At 41.5% G+C, this 16,165-nt stretch overlaps 1 protein-coding gene across 1 annotated transcript in view; it reads right to left on the bottom strand.

Annotated features, from left to right (window-relative positions):
- The window catches only part of slc8a2b (solute carrier family 8 member 2b), a 122,458-nt gene that overhangs the window by 31,906 nt on the left and 74,387 nt on the right, over window positions 1–16,165 (bottom strand). The window contains exon 3 of the mRNA XM_026328534.1: window positions 328–834. Coding sequence (XP_026184319.1) covers window positions 328–711 — 384 coding nt within the window. The 5' untranslated portion in view covers window positions 712–834. The remainder of the gene's footprint in view (window positions 1–327; window positions 835–16,165) is intronic.

Genomic DNA, 16,165 nt, shown 5'->3' with positions numbered 1-16,165 from the left:
GATTTTCTGCCTTAAAGATTATTTATTAGACAGTTGATAGTGAGGCAGATGGAAAACAAGGGGGAAGACAGGGGTCTGACCATTTAGCTACTGGGGGGCTCAGCTTTTCTGTTTTATGAAAGTATAAAAATAATAATATTTGACTGTTGCTCGAATAAAACTAACTATTTAAAAGACCTCAGGCTTTAGACATTTTGCAGATGAGATATTTGAGGTGTTTTCTGGACTCCACAGTTCACTGAGAAAATAACCAACAATGAACAATGAAAATAGTTAGTGACAATATTTTCACTCTGTCCTTAAATCCAGGACACGTGTGCTCCTCACCTGGGATGTGATAACCTCTATGGATGCCATGAAGCGGTCAGCAATGATAGATACTCCCAGGAACATGTACATGAGTGACACAAAGTAGACTACGGCTCTGGCCACCTGGTCACCAAGCCCAGGCCGGTTGGGCTGCCAGACGGGCAGCAGGATGCCAGGCTTGCACACCGTCACCTCCTCACACTTCTCACTGTTCCTGGACACGGAGCTGTTGCCATAAGACATGGAAGGCGGGAAGGAGGAGGGCCACAAGGAGGGCGAGACCGTTTGAGGGGCAGGTTCGCTGCTGGGATCACTGCGCTGGGACTCTCCCTGACAGGGAGGAAGTGGGAGGAGGAAGAGGAGGAGGAGGAGGACAGGGCTGGAGGAGGTGTAGAGAAACATGGTGGTGTGGGGTTCCCACGAGAAACAGGAGGATGAGGCAGAGGGTGATGGGACTAGGCTGAGGAAGAGGGAGGTGGGACGGGAAGGTGCTCAGTAGAGCTGAGGGTGGAGCAAGTAGCTCACCTATAGGGTGGAGAGAGAGAAAATGAAGAAGGCAAATCAGCTTGTGACAAAATGAACAGAAGTTTAAATCTACACATAGAAGACATACCAGACCAGACTGTGTAGTAAATCCAGCTTGTCCCTCAGAAAGACAGAGGATGCGTAACAAACGGTGTGACTGTAGACTGAACATAGAGCAAATTGTAGAGAAAGGTTTTAGGTGACAGCAAAGAGGAGTGGACAGGAAATGGACTCACTCTAGATGGTGAGAACTAAGGCCAGGACATGTCCACCTGAGTGGAAACTGTGCTGCATATCCTGAATGAAGAGTAACACCAGAGCAAACAGCTGGCTCACATCTGTACCAGTGGTAAATGGCATGATGTTAGAAAATCTTGGCTATCATCCTAGTTTAAAAGAAAAAAGTGCAGCTGTTCATGTAAGAAAGCTGCATTTTAAAAACGTGACAATGTGAATGGAGCTGCTTTCTACTTGTCCATTGTCATGGAGTCTGGGGAGCACATCCAAGGGCACACAACTCTTTTTTAAAATCTTTTCAATATTGGATTTATTTCAAGAAGCTGCCTGTGTTTACCAGAAGAGTCTTGACTCGACAGACCTTTGCCTCTATTCACACAAGGTTTTCACTGCTCATATAAGAGCAGAGGCTCTCCTTGAATATTAAGCAAGAACTCAAGTGGGTGCATTTACACTTTAAATATTAACACAAACAAAGGAGTTCTGGGAAAAAAGTAGGTGTAACGCGTGAATCATAGCAGATGATGTGATCTGGCAGAGACCCTGATCCGCTCTTCATGGTGAGTCACTGGTACACAGAAAATGACAAAAGAAGAACGGTAAGAGGGGAAGCTGGGGTCATAAAGACAGAGCAGTAAAGAATTAGAGGGAGAGAGACTGACAACACAAGGTTTATTGTTTGAGTCATGCAAACGGACGCTGTTCACAAAATACCACTCTTCTTTCCCCATCAATAAGACTCAGGCCCTGACTCATGTCAGAAATGTTGCTGCTAACACCTTCTGTTGTTAAGTGTTACACATTACATTATGTCTGTGGTACTTTCAGTTTTTAGCTTCTTTTAAATGGTGTCACACTTGGCTGTGCTTGAAGACTGGAGAAATGCTTCAAAGTTCATGTTTCTCATTTTAGTCCAGTTCATAGAAATAGTATCAAATAAGATGGTTTGGAAATGTTGTGAAATATGTTTGCCAATTGCAGATTCTACATGTAATACGTGCTTGTTCCACTTCTAGGGGATGATCAGGGTAAGGGATCAGGTCAGGTGTCACAGCAAAACAAATCTCGTTACCGAAATGCAGAGCACACTAAAGCAGTCTGTGGTGTATTGCACAATATTTCCAAGGCTGCTATTTGTGTGTGTTAGGGCGAGATCAGGACCATCAGTACGTCCATAAAAATAATAATTCTGCTGTTTACCTGGAAGAGTGACCTGTAATCCTGCCACTATCTCTACAGTATGTGAAAATACACACTTTTACTGTTAAAACCTGCAGTAAAACCTTCAGATGACTCAAATATAACCACACAGTGTTTCCTGTACATGCCAGAATCATGTTGTACATCCTGCACCACTTCTAGTAGCAAACACAGATTTACAACATATTGAAAAACCCCAGATGGAATGACAACCAGCTGCTGCATAATGAGAACAAATCTAGTTTACACAAGGAACCAAGGCCAGCCTTTTCAAATGGTGGATGTCTCCAGTGATAAACATGACCACTCAAGTGAAGACAGTGTTTTGACGTGACAAACATCACGCTCGACTAATTATTGGTCTCTGTGGCTTCAGTTTGGATTTGTGTAACATGTTTATTCCCCTGCTTAGGGGGCTCAACAGTACACTAATGGCTGCAGAACAGTTCTGCCAACAAACACAGCAGGAATGAAGCGAGAATCGTGCTGTCAGGATGAAACATGCTTCACCGTCTGTCCAGAAAGGTCTGTTTGTTCTCTGAAACATCAGACGAGTAGCTCCAGGCTCCTGTTGTCCTATTGGACTCCAATTAGAAGGTAGAAATGCTCAAGAAGAAAACAGAGGCTGATGTGAATTAGTTCTAATGAAATGATAAAATAAAAGCTGCTTAACAGGGTGTAAACACTCAAACACAAATATATAGAAATAAACAAATCCACAGCAAGGTTCATATTTATCATTTGTCTAGTGCAGACACACTCACTCACACACACACACACACACACACACACACACACACACACACACACACGCACGCACACACACACGCACACACACACACACACACACGCACACACACACACACACACACACACACACACACACACACACACACACACACACACACACGCACACAAAGACTTATTCTCTCAGAATAAAAATAAGCTGCTGCACAACATAAACCTTAAAAACCAAATGTACAGTTTCATTTAACAGTTTCCTGAATCTGCTCAATGTGGTTTTAAACAAATGGTTCTCAGACAGGAATAATATCGTTTCAGCTACAAATCTGCTGCACTAGCGATTATTTCAAGCTGTGAGACCGAGCATGAGGGGCTGAGTCACAGTACACTGATGTTTGGACAACAATGGAGCTTTAAGTGATTTGGATAAAAGCACTTCTGTGCTTTGTTTCATTTTGTCTTTCCTTACTGCACAATAATTTCCAAAGTAACGAATTCACTCATGTACTTATTACAGTTTTTTACAATCGTTAGGACACATTTCTCAATACTAAAGTCACAGTAGTCTGTGTGAGCTAAACTGTGGATCATTTTTCACTGCTTTGGCACAACATGCACTCATTGACTACTTTCAAATTTCCATGAATTCTTTTCTCATTTCGACACAACTGTCAAAACTCTGTGTACCTACAGGCCAGTTTGCACAGGTTTACATACTCTTTTCAAAATTGTTAAACTTGAGTTCAAAACAATAACATAATACAAAACTGAATAAACCGCTATGCTATCACGCTATGCTATCATGCTATGTGAAATGCTATCACAACTGTGGGACCAACCACAGGTGATTCCTTCTGTAGCTGAAGACCTACACATGTTACTCCTTTACATAATTTCGTTACCATCTATAAAAAGGGGACAATTTAGGAATAATTTGCATTGTGATGTAAACATGGACCAAGCCGGACATAGAGAAGTGGCTGAAAGAGCAAGAGGGAGCTATATGCGTGGTGGAAGAAGAATAAGAGGAAGATCAAGAGCTGTAGTCTCTGATGAGATCAGGGCAACTGACACTCGGACAGATCAGCAGAAGGGATGGATCAGGCATGGCAAAACATTCTTCCCTAGGTGTATTGCCCTAGGTGACATACGATATGATGTGGATGAGAATCTGTGGCCAAATGCAGTACATAGAGTGGATTAGGATTCCTACTGGTGTATATACAAATTCTTGCATTTTGGAATAACTTTGAAAAATAAAAAATATATATATATTGAAACATACAGCATCATGTCTAATTCATTCCTGTAACTTATACTTTGCTGTACACAGTAGTCCCAAGTAGGTGTCCTTCTTTTACAGAAGAAAACATTGTTTAATGCCACCTGTTGCTAGTGTTTTTTAAGGTCTTACTTTTATAGATGACCAAGTGTGTTTGTTAACTGTCAACCCTTGTTAGTGTTATGAAAGAATGAGCTGGTCTGAGACGCGTATGAAGTGTTTTGATAGTTGTTGTGCATTTTGAATGTGAAATGAACTGCTGTGCCAAGCTGAAAGATGTTTAGGAGAAGTGTGTGAAGAGTTTTGAAAAAGTGACTTTGGTATTGAGAAATGTGTCCTAGCGATTGTAAAAAACTGTAATAACATGACATAAATATACTACAGATTTACCTCTGAACCTAACATTTAATATAACCTTATAACCATATTTACATGTTCTTTTTCATGCAAGTGCAGGTTTAAAAACTTCTGACTAGGACAGTGTTAAATAACTGAGGCATTTTTGGTTAAACGTTTTAAAATTCACATTTAAAGCAATAAACTGTATCTTAAAAACAGTGAAAAAGAACGTCTAATCCCAAAAGCTCCCAAGGTGAAGAATCCCTACAATCCAGGATGCACTGCACACGGTGCATCCCAATGTCTCATCCATTGTAGTTTTAACACCAATTTCCTCTTGACGAGCTGTAATGGACGAGCACTGGATTTTCTTTTTCTAGACGCTGCTGATCATTGAGGAAGGTTTTAGTCCTCATGGTGTCCAAGTTGGAGCTCCACTGGGATTTCTGCTTTTTTCATTGTTGTCTTTAATGTTTTTGGAAGTTTTAAAGAGGCAAAATAGAAAAAGTAAGAATGAAAATCCAAAACTGAAACTCAAAAGGAATCAGATGACAAAGCGGAGAGAAATGTGCAATCATCTGCTGTGAAGTCTTTTCCAGAACTAACACAAACACCCTCAGTGTCACCAGAACTTGACGTCAGTGTGTGTCTGCAGGATTAAAATGTGTTTACAGGAATAAAATTTTGCTGTTTAGCTTTAGGTTCTAGGTTCTTATTTCATTTCCTCTGAGCCAGCAGCACCTCCAAATTAAAAGGAATTCAAAGTGGAGACTAATGGACTGCACTGTGATTTTACCATTCTCCAGCAGAACTGGATTGAGCGTCCCCTTTAAAAAAATGCAGTTTGAAAGAGGTTATTAGTTTTTAACTGCTGTGTTGACTCAGGTGTATAATATTTAACACAGCCAACCTTGCTGATCAAAAGAATTAGACATGGCAGTGATCTTGGTAAACTCAAGCTGCTGACTGGATCATGTTTTTAAAAATACATGAGTTTCTCTTGATAAGCATTAGCACAAACAGCATAAGGAAAGATAAATGTTTTGTTTAAACAGTGATGGCCCTGTGATGGACTGGTGACCTGTCCAGGGTGGACCCCTGCCTTTCACCCAGAGAGAGCTGGGATAGGCTCCAGCAGATCCCTGGGACCCTGGTTAAGGAATAAGGGGGTATAGATAATGGATGGATGGATGGATGGATGGATGGATGGATGGATAAAATAGTGATAAGGGATGGGGTTTCCAATGATAGCTATCTTTGGAAAGTGTTTTCCAAAATGAAGGATTTCTTTTCTATTTATTCTGCCAAAAACAACAACCAAGGCAAAACTAAACTTGTGCCTCTGGACCCTGGTTCAATTTTTCTTTGGATCATCTGGACCTTTGGTTGTAAAATGTAGTTACCTTCCAGCAACGTCCAGGGGTATGGCTGGAATCAGAACAGAGACAGCTTTTATTTTGCATCATCACTCTGCATCTACATGTGAAACACTACATGTTTATTTCATCATACCCAGTCACACACTCTCCTCTTCCCGTGCACATGATTGCACACATGCTCTTCTGCTTCCCTCTCTCTCTCTCTCTCTCTCTCTCTCTCTCTGCATATCTGATCTCTCATGCCTGTTACAGTAAGTGCCATCATTAGACTGACTATGACCCTCCACTCATAGCCAGATAGCCATTTGAACTGTGCACTAAATAATGACTGTCCCTATTAACTGCTTTTGGTGAAACACACACACACACACACACGGAGTCTAAGCTGTTCTACTATGTGTCTGCCTGAGGCTGGCTGGTGTGGCTGGGCCTTGTTATCACAGGGGCTGAACGTTACAGTAAAAAAACACCCAACATTTCTTCAACCTGACTGAAAGCATATCAACATTATCTCCCCCTGAGCTACGACACAAAAAAACAGCTCCCACAGTTTCAGCACCAATGTATTGTATGTTAAAAGCTTATTACATTTTGTGCCTAGAGTTCCCTCGCTGTGAACGTGTGTGTGTTCAGAGGTCAACGAACAGTTTAACTTTAATATATTGAGATATCAGATTTTTTTATTAGAACAGTAGTTTCATTCCTTACTGAACCAAACTGTGTTCTTCATGACCCAGTACTTAAACCTGCCCATAAACATATTTTAGTGAGCAGATTATTAATGAGCTTTCTCATGCTTTGATACCAAATCTAGTCCTTTCATAGTCATTCAAACTGTGTGAACTGAAGAATTATGTGTTTACTGTGTTTGCAGCTTCCTGCTGATCCTGATCCACAGCCACAGCCACCATTAATCAGCACCAGAGACACACTGAGCATCTGTAGTTATTACAGGTCTCCATGTTAGGGATTTACACACAAACTGAGTTTATATCTCCCGCTGAATAAACAGTTACACATCATCAGAATTATTGATTTTCCTCTCTCACATAGTTTGACAGGTTATGGCTTATTGAATCACACACACATTATCTGTGTTTCACTGAGCAAACAGGCAAACAGTGATCAGCTGACAAGTGCATTTTGTTGTGAAACTGAGTTAGTGTGTTTGCTGATTTGGAAACCTATATGACTGTCATATTACAGTCATATAGGTTTCCAAACTATGTTCTCTCTCCACCAGAAACTGGATCCTAAACTCAACTCACCTCTATATAAATCACATCTGCATCTGCATCTACATCTGACAGTGGTTATTAATAAATGACAAGTGCTCAGGCGAAGACCGTCTCCAAGTGCCTTTTAGCACAACCCTGGCAGTGAAAACCAGTGGAACCTCTGTAGCCTACAGGGTGAAAACAGGGTTAAAAGCTGAAAGTTGAAAAGGCTCAATGAGCAGAAACTCAAGGACACCTGCCACTCTGAGGTACAGTACTTAGATGGTCAGCAGTCTGAAAGTCTTGTCTCAGGGTATGAAGTCTTGACAGCATTAGCTGTGGCTGCTGTAGCCTTTGGAAAAGAGAGACTTTTCTCTCCCCGGTGTTTTCTCCAACTATCTCTGTCCTCCCTCTCCCTCTCTGCCCATCACTCTCTCTTCTTCTCTCTTAATGTTGATTTTTCTATGTGGCACACACACAGTGCAACAATCTGTCCCCCAGGGGGTTTTACTGCTATCAGAAATGTCCCTATCCAAGCTTAAAAAATACTTATTTACCACGAGTGAGTGCCTGATGAAAACATGGTGAAACTCAGCAGGATTTATGCAGGAAGGAGAAAACTGTCCCTCAGTTAGCAAACAAACAACTCACCTCTGCCTTCACTCTTCTCATCATGTTCCTACTCTGTTTGCTCCTGGTACACAGCATCTCGTTTTGTGAAGCGCTGCCAAACATCAGCCGTCTACACAAAAAGGGTTTGAGGCTTTAGGGCTTTAATCTTCACAGAGCACTCTGTCTAATGAGATCAAAATGTGAGGAACCTGCTCTTTGAGGTTTGACCTTTATTTGTCTGAGAAGCACGAAAATGATTCTCTTTGTTAGGGACTAGATGTCCAATGTCTTTCGTGTGGCACGCCGTCCTTGATGTGCATTAGGGTATCTTCAGGCAGGGACTATTTTGGTCTGTGCCACACATTTCTCTGACGATTTGCCAGGCTTGTATCCTGGGCTGGTGGTAGCAATGGATAGATTCCCTTGGTTCCCAGGTTCTGTGACTGGGGTTAAAATGCTGTGCATCGACAAGACGGGACGACGTGGACCCATATGAGTGCAGCTCCTGTGACTGATGGAAACACCACAGACATAAAGCCTGCATGACAAGTGAGAGCAAACTGTTGAACTGATCGACTGGTCACAAATAAATGAACTAAACTGTTTAGTCAAGTGCCAAATGTCAGCTGCTCAGATATGACAGGCTGCTGTTTTTGTTTGTCCTATATGACAGTAAGTTTAACTTCAGTGCTAACCTTCATTTGAATGATTCAAAACTCAGCATCCATTTTCCTCTCACACTCCACATTCTGCCTCTGCACTCACTCATTCGCCCCATCTCAGGAAACTGGACTGCCCCTCATCAGAAGCCTCTTGAATATCAGCTGCAACCAGCTGGCAGAGGCTCAGTGAAAAACCTGCTTTATGTTTTGATGGCATCACTTTCGATGGAAGAAAGATAATGTGAGGACACTGTGGCTGCCCTGTTGTAGGGTAGAATTATATTCAGGCTAAACTTAGGGCATTTACTTGGGTTGTGATGGTTATTCCTGGTGATGGTTATAACATTTCTACCCCAACATTAGTAGAGTGGCAGCAGTTTTCACTGATCACGTTCTTTACAAAGAAATAGTCAGCCCTGTGATAGACTGGCGATCTGTCTCTCACCTAATGTCGTCCAAGTATCTGTAGGAATGACACACATATTGGATCAGTCTGCACCTAATGCTCACCTTTTGATTAACCACAACCACTCTTTTCTCCAAACCTGAACCCTGTAGTTGCTTTGCACAGATACATTTTTTAATACATTGGATGTCAACATATTGTGTGTGTGATTGTGGGTGTGGTGTCCTCTTATATGTCACCAGTGATTGGCAAAAACACAAATGGAGACATCTGCGAAACCAGCAGGACCTCAACACACACACACACGCACGCACGCACGCACGCACGCACGCACGCACGCACGCACGCACGCACACACACACACACACACACACACACACACACACACACACACACACACACACACACACACACACATTGCTTGCATTGCATAGGGTTAGTGTGCCAAAAAGAGGATTAGAAGATAAAATCAGAAAAAAATCAGTCTTTCACAGCTTCAAACTAATGAAGAGAGCATTAACCATTATGCTGCTAAAACACTTCCATTGACTTTTCTTTTCTTTCATTCAATCAGCAAAAGCTTTTACTCAGAGCTTCTGCTAAGTGCAGCAATAAATTAGAAATCAAAGTGTGCATTATGTCCCGTCAACACAGAGATAGTGGGGATTGAACGACACGACTGATGCCACCTCTCAACATAAACGCACATTTTCAGTGTCTGTGAACTATTCATTTAAAATGGCAGGTAGTGCAGCACTGCAGTGGATAACAGAGCTACCATATGTACATGAACAACACAGTACTATTAATGGAGCTGTCATACATTTCTCTTGCGGGAAATTACATTTTCTGCAGTTTAACATCGTCACGTGTCAAACAACAAACAAACTAGTTTAGAAATTCCACAACTGCAGGAACCTGAGCAGCTCTGATCAAAGACACTTCGAGAACATCACCTTACTCCACCCTAAACATATTCCTACAGAAAAAAACAGAAGAGCAAAATAACAGAATGATTAATATATATGATGTAGGAAACATGGCCTTTAAAGAAGTAAAAACATGTCACAAGGTAACACACACCAGCAGAGCACACATACAAATAATGAAGGTGTGATACAGGGCACAAACCAATAAAACAGTCAATGAAAAAGTCAAGAACCAAATAAGATATAAGAATGAACTAATGAACAAATATCAGAGAAAATGTGCACAGGCCTTGACCTCAGCACATAAATCAGGCTGACCAGGATGAGTATTTCCTCTTACAGTAAAATTAAGCGCACAAGAGCACAGTAGTAAACTCGTCTGTTGATCAGTGTTTAGTATTCAATAAACAAAAGCCAGTCATTTGCCGCATCACTTAGTTTATGCTCTGCAGGAAAGACTCCCAGGAGGTAACAGTAATGGTTCATGTGTAACATAGAGAAGAAAAAAAATTGATTGGGCAGCCCCACGAGCACAGGAGGAGAATTTTACTACAGGTACGACTACAACTCCCTGAGCAGAAACACAGCAGCAGAACAGTAAATGGTGCATCTGATAACACCAGTGCAGACCAAACTCTTCATTGCATCATGTTGTTTTCATAAAAATTTAAATAAATAATTTCCACCAGGCTGTAAAAAAGCTCGATATCATTTCATAGTGTGCAGGATGCAAGTAGTTTACACAGCAGACCACAGCAGACTTGTTTGCCATGATGATGATGATGGTGATGATGAGGGTGATGTCCTGTTCACACATCTGGACCGACAGTAGCAGACTCTCTGTTCCGTCTGGGGCGTGTTTACCTGAGCACACATTTTACACTCAGCTCTAATTGGACGATTATTCTCTCCTGTTGCTGTTATTCTGGTACAAAGTGTTTTCACATATTATTTATATTGAACTATGATGCATCTGACACAATGGTCACTTTTTCCCACATTAAAAGATACAGCTGGAGCTAACAGTGCAGCTGTTACCTGAAGAGGTAAGTACCAGATCAGCTCTGACCTCTGTGACACACACTTTGCATTTCCTGTGGCTTCTTCACAATAAAAGCCAGCTGCTTGTAGCAGCAGAAGGAGCCACTGAACAGTGTGTGCCCTGTATGTGTGTGTGAAGTCTAAATCCTACAGAGCTACTAAATATAAATTAAATGAACTACTACTAGAGAAAAATACATAAAGAGTACACATGCTGCAACCACATTACTGCAACACCCACAGGTCAACTGGGACCTGATCCTCTGTCTCCTGAGTCTTAAACCGAGCCAAAAGTACTCTTCTTTGTAAAGGGGGGTTTAAGCCAGTGATCAATAACCTCTCATCTATAACACTATACATCACTGTACTGAATTACTGCTGTTCTGTTCAGTGGGATCCAGAGCAGGTTATAAAAGGTCCTGTATGATGAGGTTTTCACTGCCTGCAGGGGTCTAACAGGTTTTTTATTTGCATATATTTTGATTTGCTACATCCAAGATTTATATTCTTGGTAAAATATAAACATTAATACTCCTTCAGTTTGTAATAGTAAAATTTAACATGATGTGAGTCTCTTCTCTCTCAGCAATGCTGAAATCTGTCAGTAATCTATTTTTTTATCATTTATAATTAAAATATAATATTTATAATTTGTCATCTCTATTCCCTGAGTCTCCATCTGATTTATCCTCCTATTCACAAAACAAACAGAAAGAGTCATTTGTTTTGATGGGACTCACTGTTTCATTAACTGTTAATTGCCTTGCACTCCAGAGACAAGAGCCAGTCACAGTTCAGTGTCAAGAACGCCACGAGCTGGACTGATTTATACAGATGAGACCACTGAAAAACAATCGAGATGTATCTGCTGAGTAAATTTGTAAATTTAAGTCTAGGTCTTTGATAAAAGCAACAGACACAAGACATTTGGTGTTTAATTTTAAATTGAAATTAAATTTGATTGAGATTAAACGGCAGCTGTGCAGACTCACAGCATCTCTTGATTCACTCTGGGCATATAAATATTACATTTGCTCAGAAAAGAAATTAGAAGTATTTACTCTGGCCACAGTTCAACTCAATCTAAGTGCCTCAAATATTACTAATAAAAGTATTAGGCTACATTATGATCTTGGGCATCTAATTAGTAAAGCATTAGGGGCTATGAGGCATGTTTATGATGAACAAAAAGGGGACGAAGGATAAGACAAATTAAGGACAAAGTGGAGAGACAGAGTCCCAGCCAGGTGGAGCAGCTCAGAGCAGGTGGAGGATGTAGATGGTGTTAATAATAATAATAATACATTTATTTATAGAGCACTTTTCTAAACATATGTTACAAAGTGCTTCACAATAAAAGACATAAAAGCACATCCTAAATACTAAGGAGGATAAGAGGTCGTCCCCATTTAAAGGAGATGAGGGAAGGCTTGCCGGTAAAGGTGAGACTTAAGGAGAGCTTTAAAGGATGGTACTGCGTCAGCTGAACTTAGTTCCACGGGTAAGTCATTCCAGAGTTTGGGAGCTCTAACTACAAAGGCTTTATCACCTTTGGTTTTCATTCTAGCATCGGGGATACATAGAAGATCTCTATCAGAGGATCTCACGCTACGAGCAGGCTCAAATGGCTTTAACAGCTGAGATATATAACTTGGAGAAAGGCCGTGCAGTGCTTTAAAAGTTATTTATAAAATCTTAACATCAATCCTAAAACGTATCGGGAGCCAGTGCAAGGAAGCTAAAACGGGAGTGATATGGTCCATTCTACTTTTTCTAGTTAAGAATCTTGCAGCTGACACTCTCTGTACTTTTAAGGCTAGACTTAAAACCTTCCTCTTTGACAAAGCATATAGTTAGGGCTGGCTTCAGGTAACCCTGAACCATCCCTGAGTTATGCTGCTAGAGGCCTAGACTGCCTGAGGACCATCGGTGCACTGAGCTCCCCTAACCCTAACCCCCCCTTCCCTCCCCTCTCTTCCTCTCCTCCCCCCTCTCATGTATATTCCACCATTGAATGTCACTAGCTTTGTGCTCTCTCTCTCTCCCCTAGTTTGTGCTCTCTCTCTCTCTCTCTCTCTCTCTGTATCTTCTGCAGGTGTCCCTGGTCCTGGAGCTGTATATTGCTGATGTGCAGTTACTGGTCCCACCAACCTGCAGTGTCTATTTGTTGTTTATTGTTGCTGTTCTTTTCTCTCTGCTCTATCCACTCACCCCAACCGGTCGAGGCAGATGGCCGCCCAAACTGAGCCCGGTTCTGCTGGAGGTTTTTTTTCTTCCGTTAAAGGGAGTTTTTCCTCTCCACTGTCACCAAGTGCTTGCTCATAAGGGATTTGTTGGGTTTTTAGTTTTAGTTTTTGTAAAGTGCCTTGAGATGATTTGTATTGTGATTTGGTGCTATACAAATAAAATTTAATTGAATTGAATTGAACTGAATTCTGAACAACCTGGAGCCAGTTAATCGATTTATGGCACAGGCAGGTGAAGAGACTGTTGCAATAGTCAAGGCATGAGGAAATAAAAATGTAAAATCACCTCCGTATCCTTAAATGATAAAATTGAGCGTATTTTGGAGATATTTCTGAAGTGATAAAAACATGTCTGAACAAGCTTTGTGACATGGTGCTCAAAGTTTAGTTTATTATCAAACCAAACACCAAGACTTTTTGCAGTGGACCTAGAGTTATGTAAAAGAGGATCTGTACAGGGCAGGATATGTTTGGTTATATGTTGTAAGCCAATAACAACTATTTCTGTTTTATTAGAATTCAGCTGCAAGTAGTTTTGAGCCATCCAACTTTTTATCTCAGTGAGACAGTCATGTAAGGGATTCAACCTTCCATGGTCTAAGACCTTAAAGGGACAGTACAGATGAGTGTCATCAGCATAACAATGGAAAGAGACACCATCCATCCATCCATTTTCTATACTCGCTTAGTCCTAACCAGGGTCCCAGGGATCTGCTGGAGCCTACCCCAGCTCTCTTTGGGTGAAAGGCAGGGGTCCACCCTGGACAGGTCACCAGTCCATCACAGGGCCACATAGAGACAAACAACCTCACACACTCACACTCACTCCTATGGGCAATTTAGAGTCACCAATCAACCTGACATACATGTTTTTGGACTGTGGGAGGAAACCAGAGTACCTGGAGAAAACCCACACAAGCACAGGGAGAACATACAGACTCCACACAGAAAGACCATGTTGCGACCCCACAACCTTCTTGCTGTGAGGCACACATAACCACTCATCCACCATGCTGCCCAGGAAGCACCATATTTACGAATAATAATGAAGATGTTAATGAGGTAAACACAACCAAATTCTCACTTGCAGTAAATGTCTTAACAAAACAGCCTGCAGTCATTTTACTGACAATTACATTTAAATTTGAAACACAATTCATCTGATCATTGTCATTAAAAATGTATATAAGCCTAATACAAATGAATTCCTTCCCCCATAACCTCACCTGTAGCTCCTGTACATCCTCATTGTGCTGATTGCACCTCCTTGTCATAGTTAACATGTCTCCTACTACTGTTTGCATGATGCTCCTGTCAATGCACATGCAAGGAGACGAATGACTCCAGCCTGCTGCCACTCTTTCCTTCATGCAGCACATGTGTTGAGGGCAGAGCGTGTCACAGCAGAACATCTGGCCCTTCGTCTCTCTGCTCTGCTTTCTTAGCCAAACATCTGCTGCCAGATTTTCTCACTCCCTGCACGACGCTGATTTACAGGTGATTAATGTGACGCACATTTATGGGCTAGCTGGATACTGTACACACTGATCATTACATTTGCAGGCAGGATTTATGTCCATTTTCACTGCCACTGTCATTTGTTTGGCTGCTCTTGTGGAGTGTGTGTCTGAAAATCACTGACTGAACCATTTTTTGGATGTACTACTTTTTGATGTCCCATCCAACACAGTAATAGCTCAGCTTTTCAACACAACAACAAGGCATTAGTGTAACATTTCGTGTTGCAGGACAAGCTGTCTGCACCTTACTCTCTGTACTGAGCACTTCCTGCACATCAAGTCTCTAACACTGCCGGATTCAAAACACACACATACAGTGGCGATCCAGCTTTCTGAGGGGCAGTTGTAGTGTCTTGGTCTTGTGTGACATGTTTTTGCATGGCAGTAGCAGCCACACAGTGGAAGCAGCAGGTAGACAGCTGGTTACCAGTGCGTCTCCTGCTTCTTTCTTAGAGTGTCAACCAGACACTTACTGGCTAATATCACAGTTACTGTCAATATTGGTATATTGCCACACCCTTACTGTGAACCCAAACGATAAACCATGGTTCCCCGAGAAAATGAAAAGTGTGTTCTAGGTTCCCTTTAGGAGACAAAGGAGGTTCATACTGAGATAGACAGAGCCAAGTACAAAACATAAAGTCCAAAGAAAAGAAAATACAGACTTGTGAGAACTGGTGATGTTTGGAAAGCAAAGGTTGGTCACAGCTAAAACTGATTTTATTTAGGCTTTTTCTCTTTGCTACACTCTGTATGAAGTCACGTCCTAAAATTTCATGAAAGCCTCTTCATTTTATTTAAAGTGCTGAAAACACTTATGCAGCAGTGAATGTCTGTAAACATATATTGTACTTTGACAGAAAGCTGAGTAATTTACTAAAGCAGCTGCCGACTGTAGTTTTTCAAAAATCAATCACAAAGAAATGGTGTCTGTTCTGTTGGTCTCTAATATCAAACCTTCATAAAGACACAGTCGAGGTTTCTCGTCCTATTACCTTTCTTACTCTCTGGTGTGCAGTGCAGTATGTTGACCTCCCTGATGTCATAAATCAGACTCCCAGTACCCACTAGGACATGATGCAGTACAAACAACAAAGGGAGGCTAACACACACACACACACATATACACACACACACACACACACACACACATACACTCTCATTAGGATAAAATGAGGCTAAATCAAGGAGCAAATTAGTCTCTCAACAATCGTTTTTTTTATTTCCACTGAACCTTGTTCTCCTGGAGCAGACCATTAGCACCAGTCGACAGAGCAGAGACACAGCGATTATTACTTAATATAGAAACTTGTTTTTTTGCAGTGATTTGATACTAATTTAGTTTAGAGCTACTTGACCACTTGACTTCTGTAAGTCACCAAACTAACTGGCTGGAGGATAAATGAAACCTTTACAACCTGTTACAAACTCGCTCGGCTGGAGTATGTGCCACAGTTTAAGCAGACGGAAACTGACTGAACGTAGATTTACGGGGCTGCTGCAGGCTCTCACTCCTG

This window comes from Mastacembelus armatus, chromosome 13 (genome assembly GCF_900324485.2).
Source record: "Mastacembelus armatus chromosome 13, fMasArm1.2, whole genome shotgun sequence".
In the NCBI taxonomy this organism is placed as follows: domain Eukaryota; kingdom Metazoa; phylum Chordata; class Actinopteri; order Synbranchiformes; family Mastacembelidae; genus Mastacembelus; species Mastacembelus armatus.
This window is presented reverse-complemented; position numbering and strand designations above follow the sequence as displayed.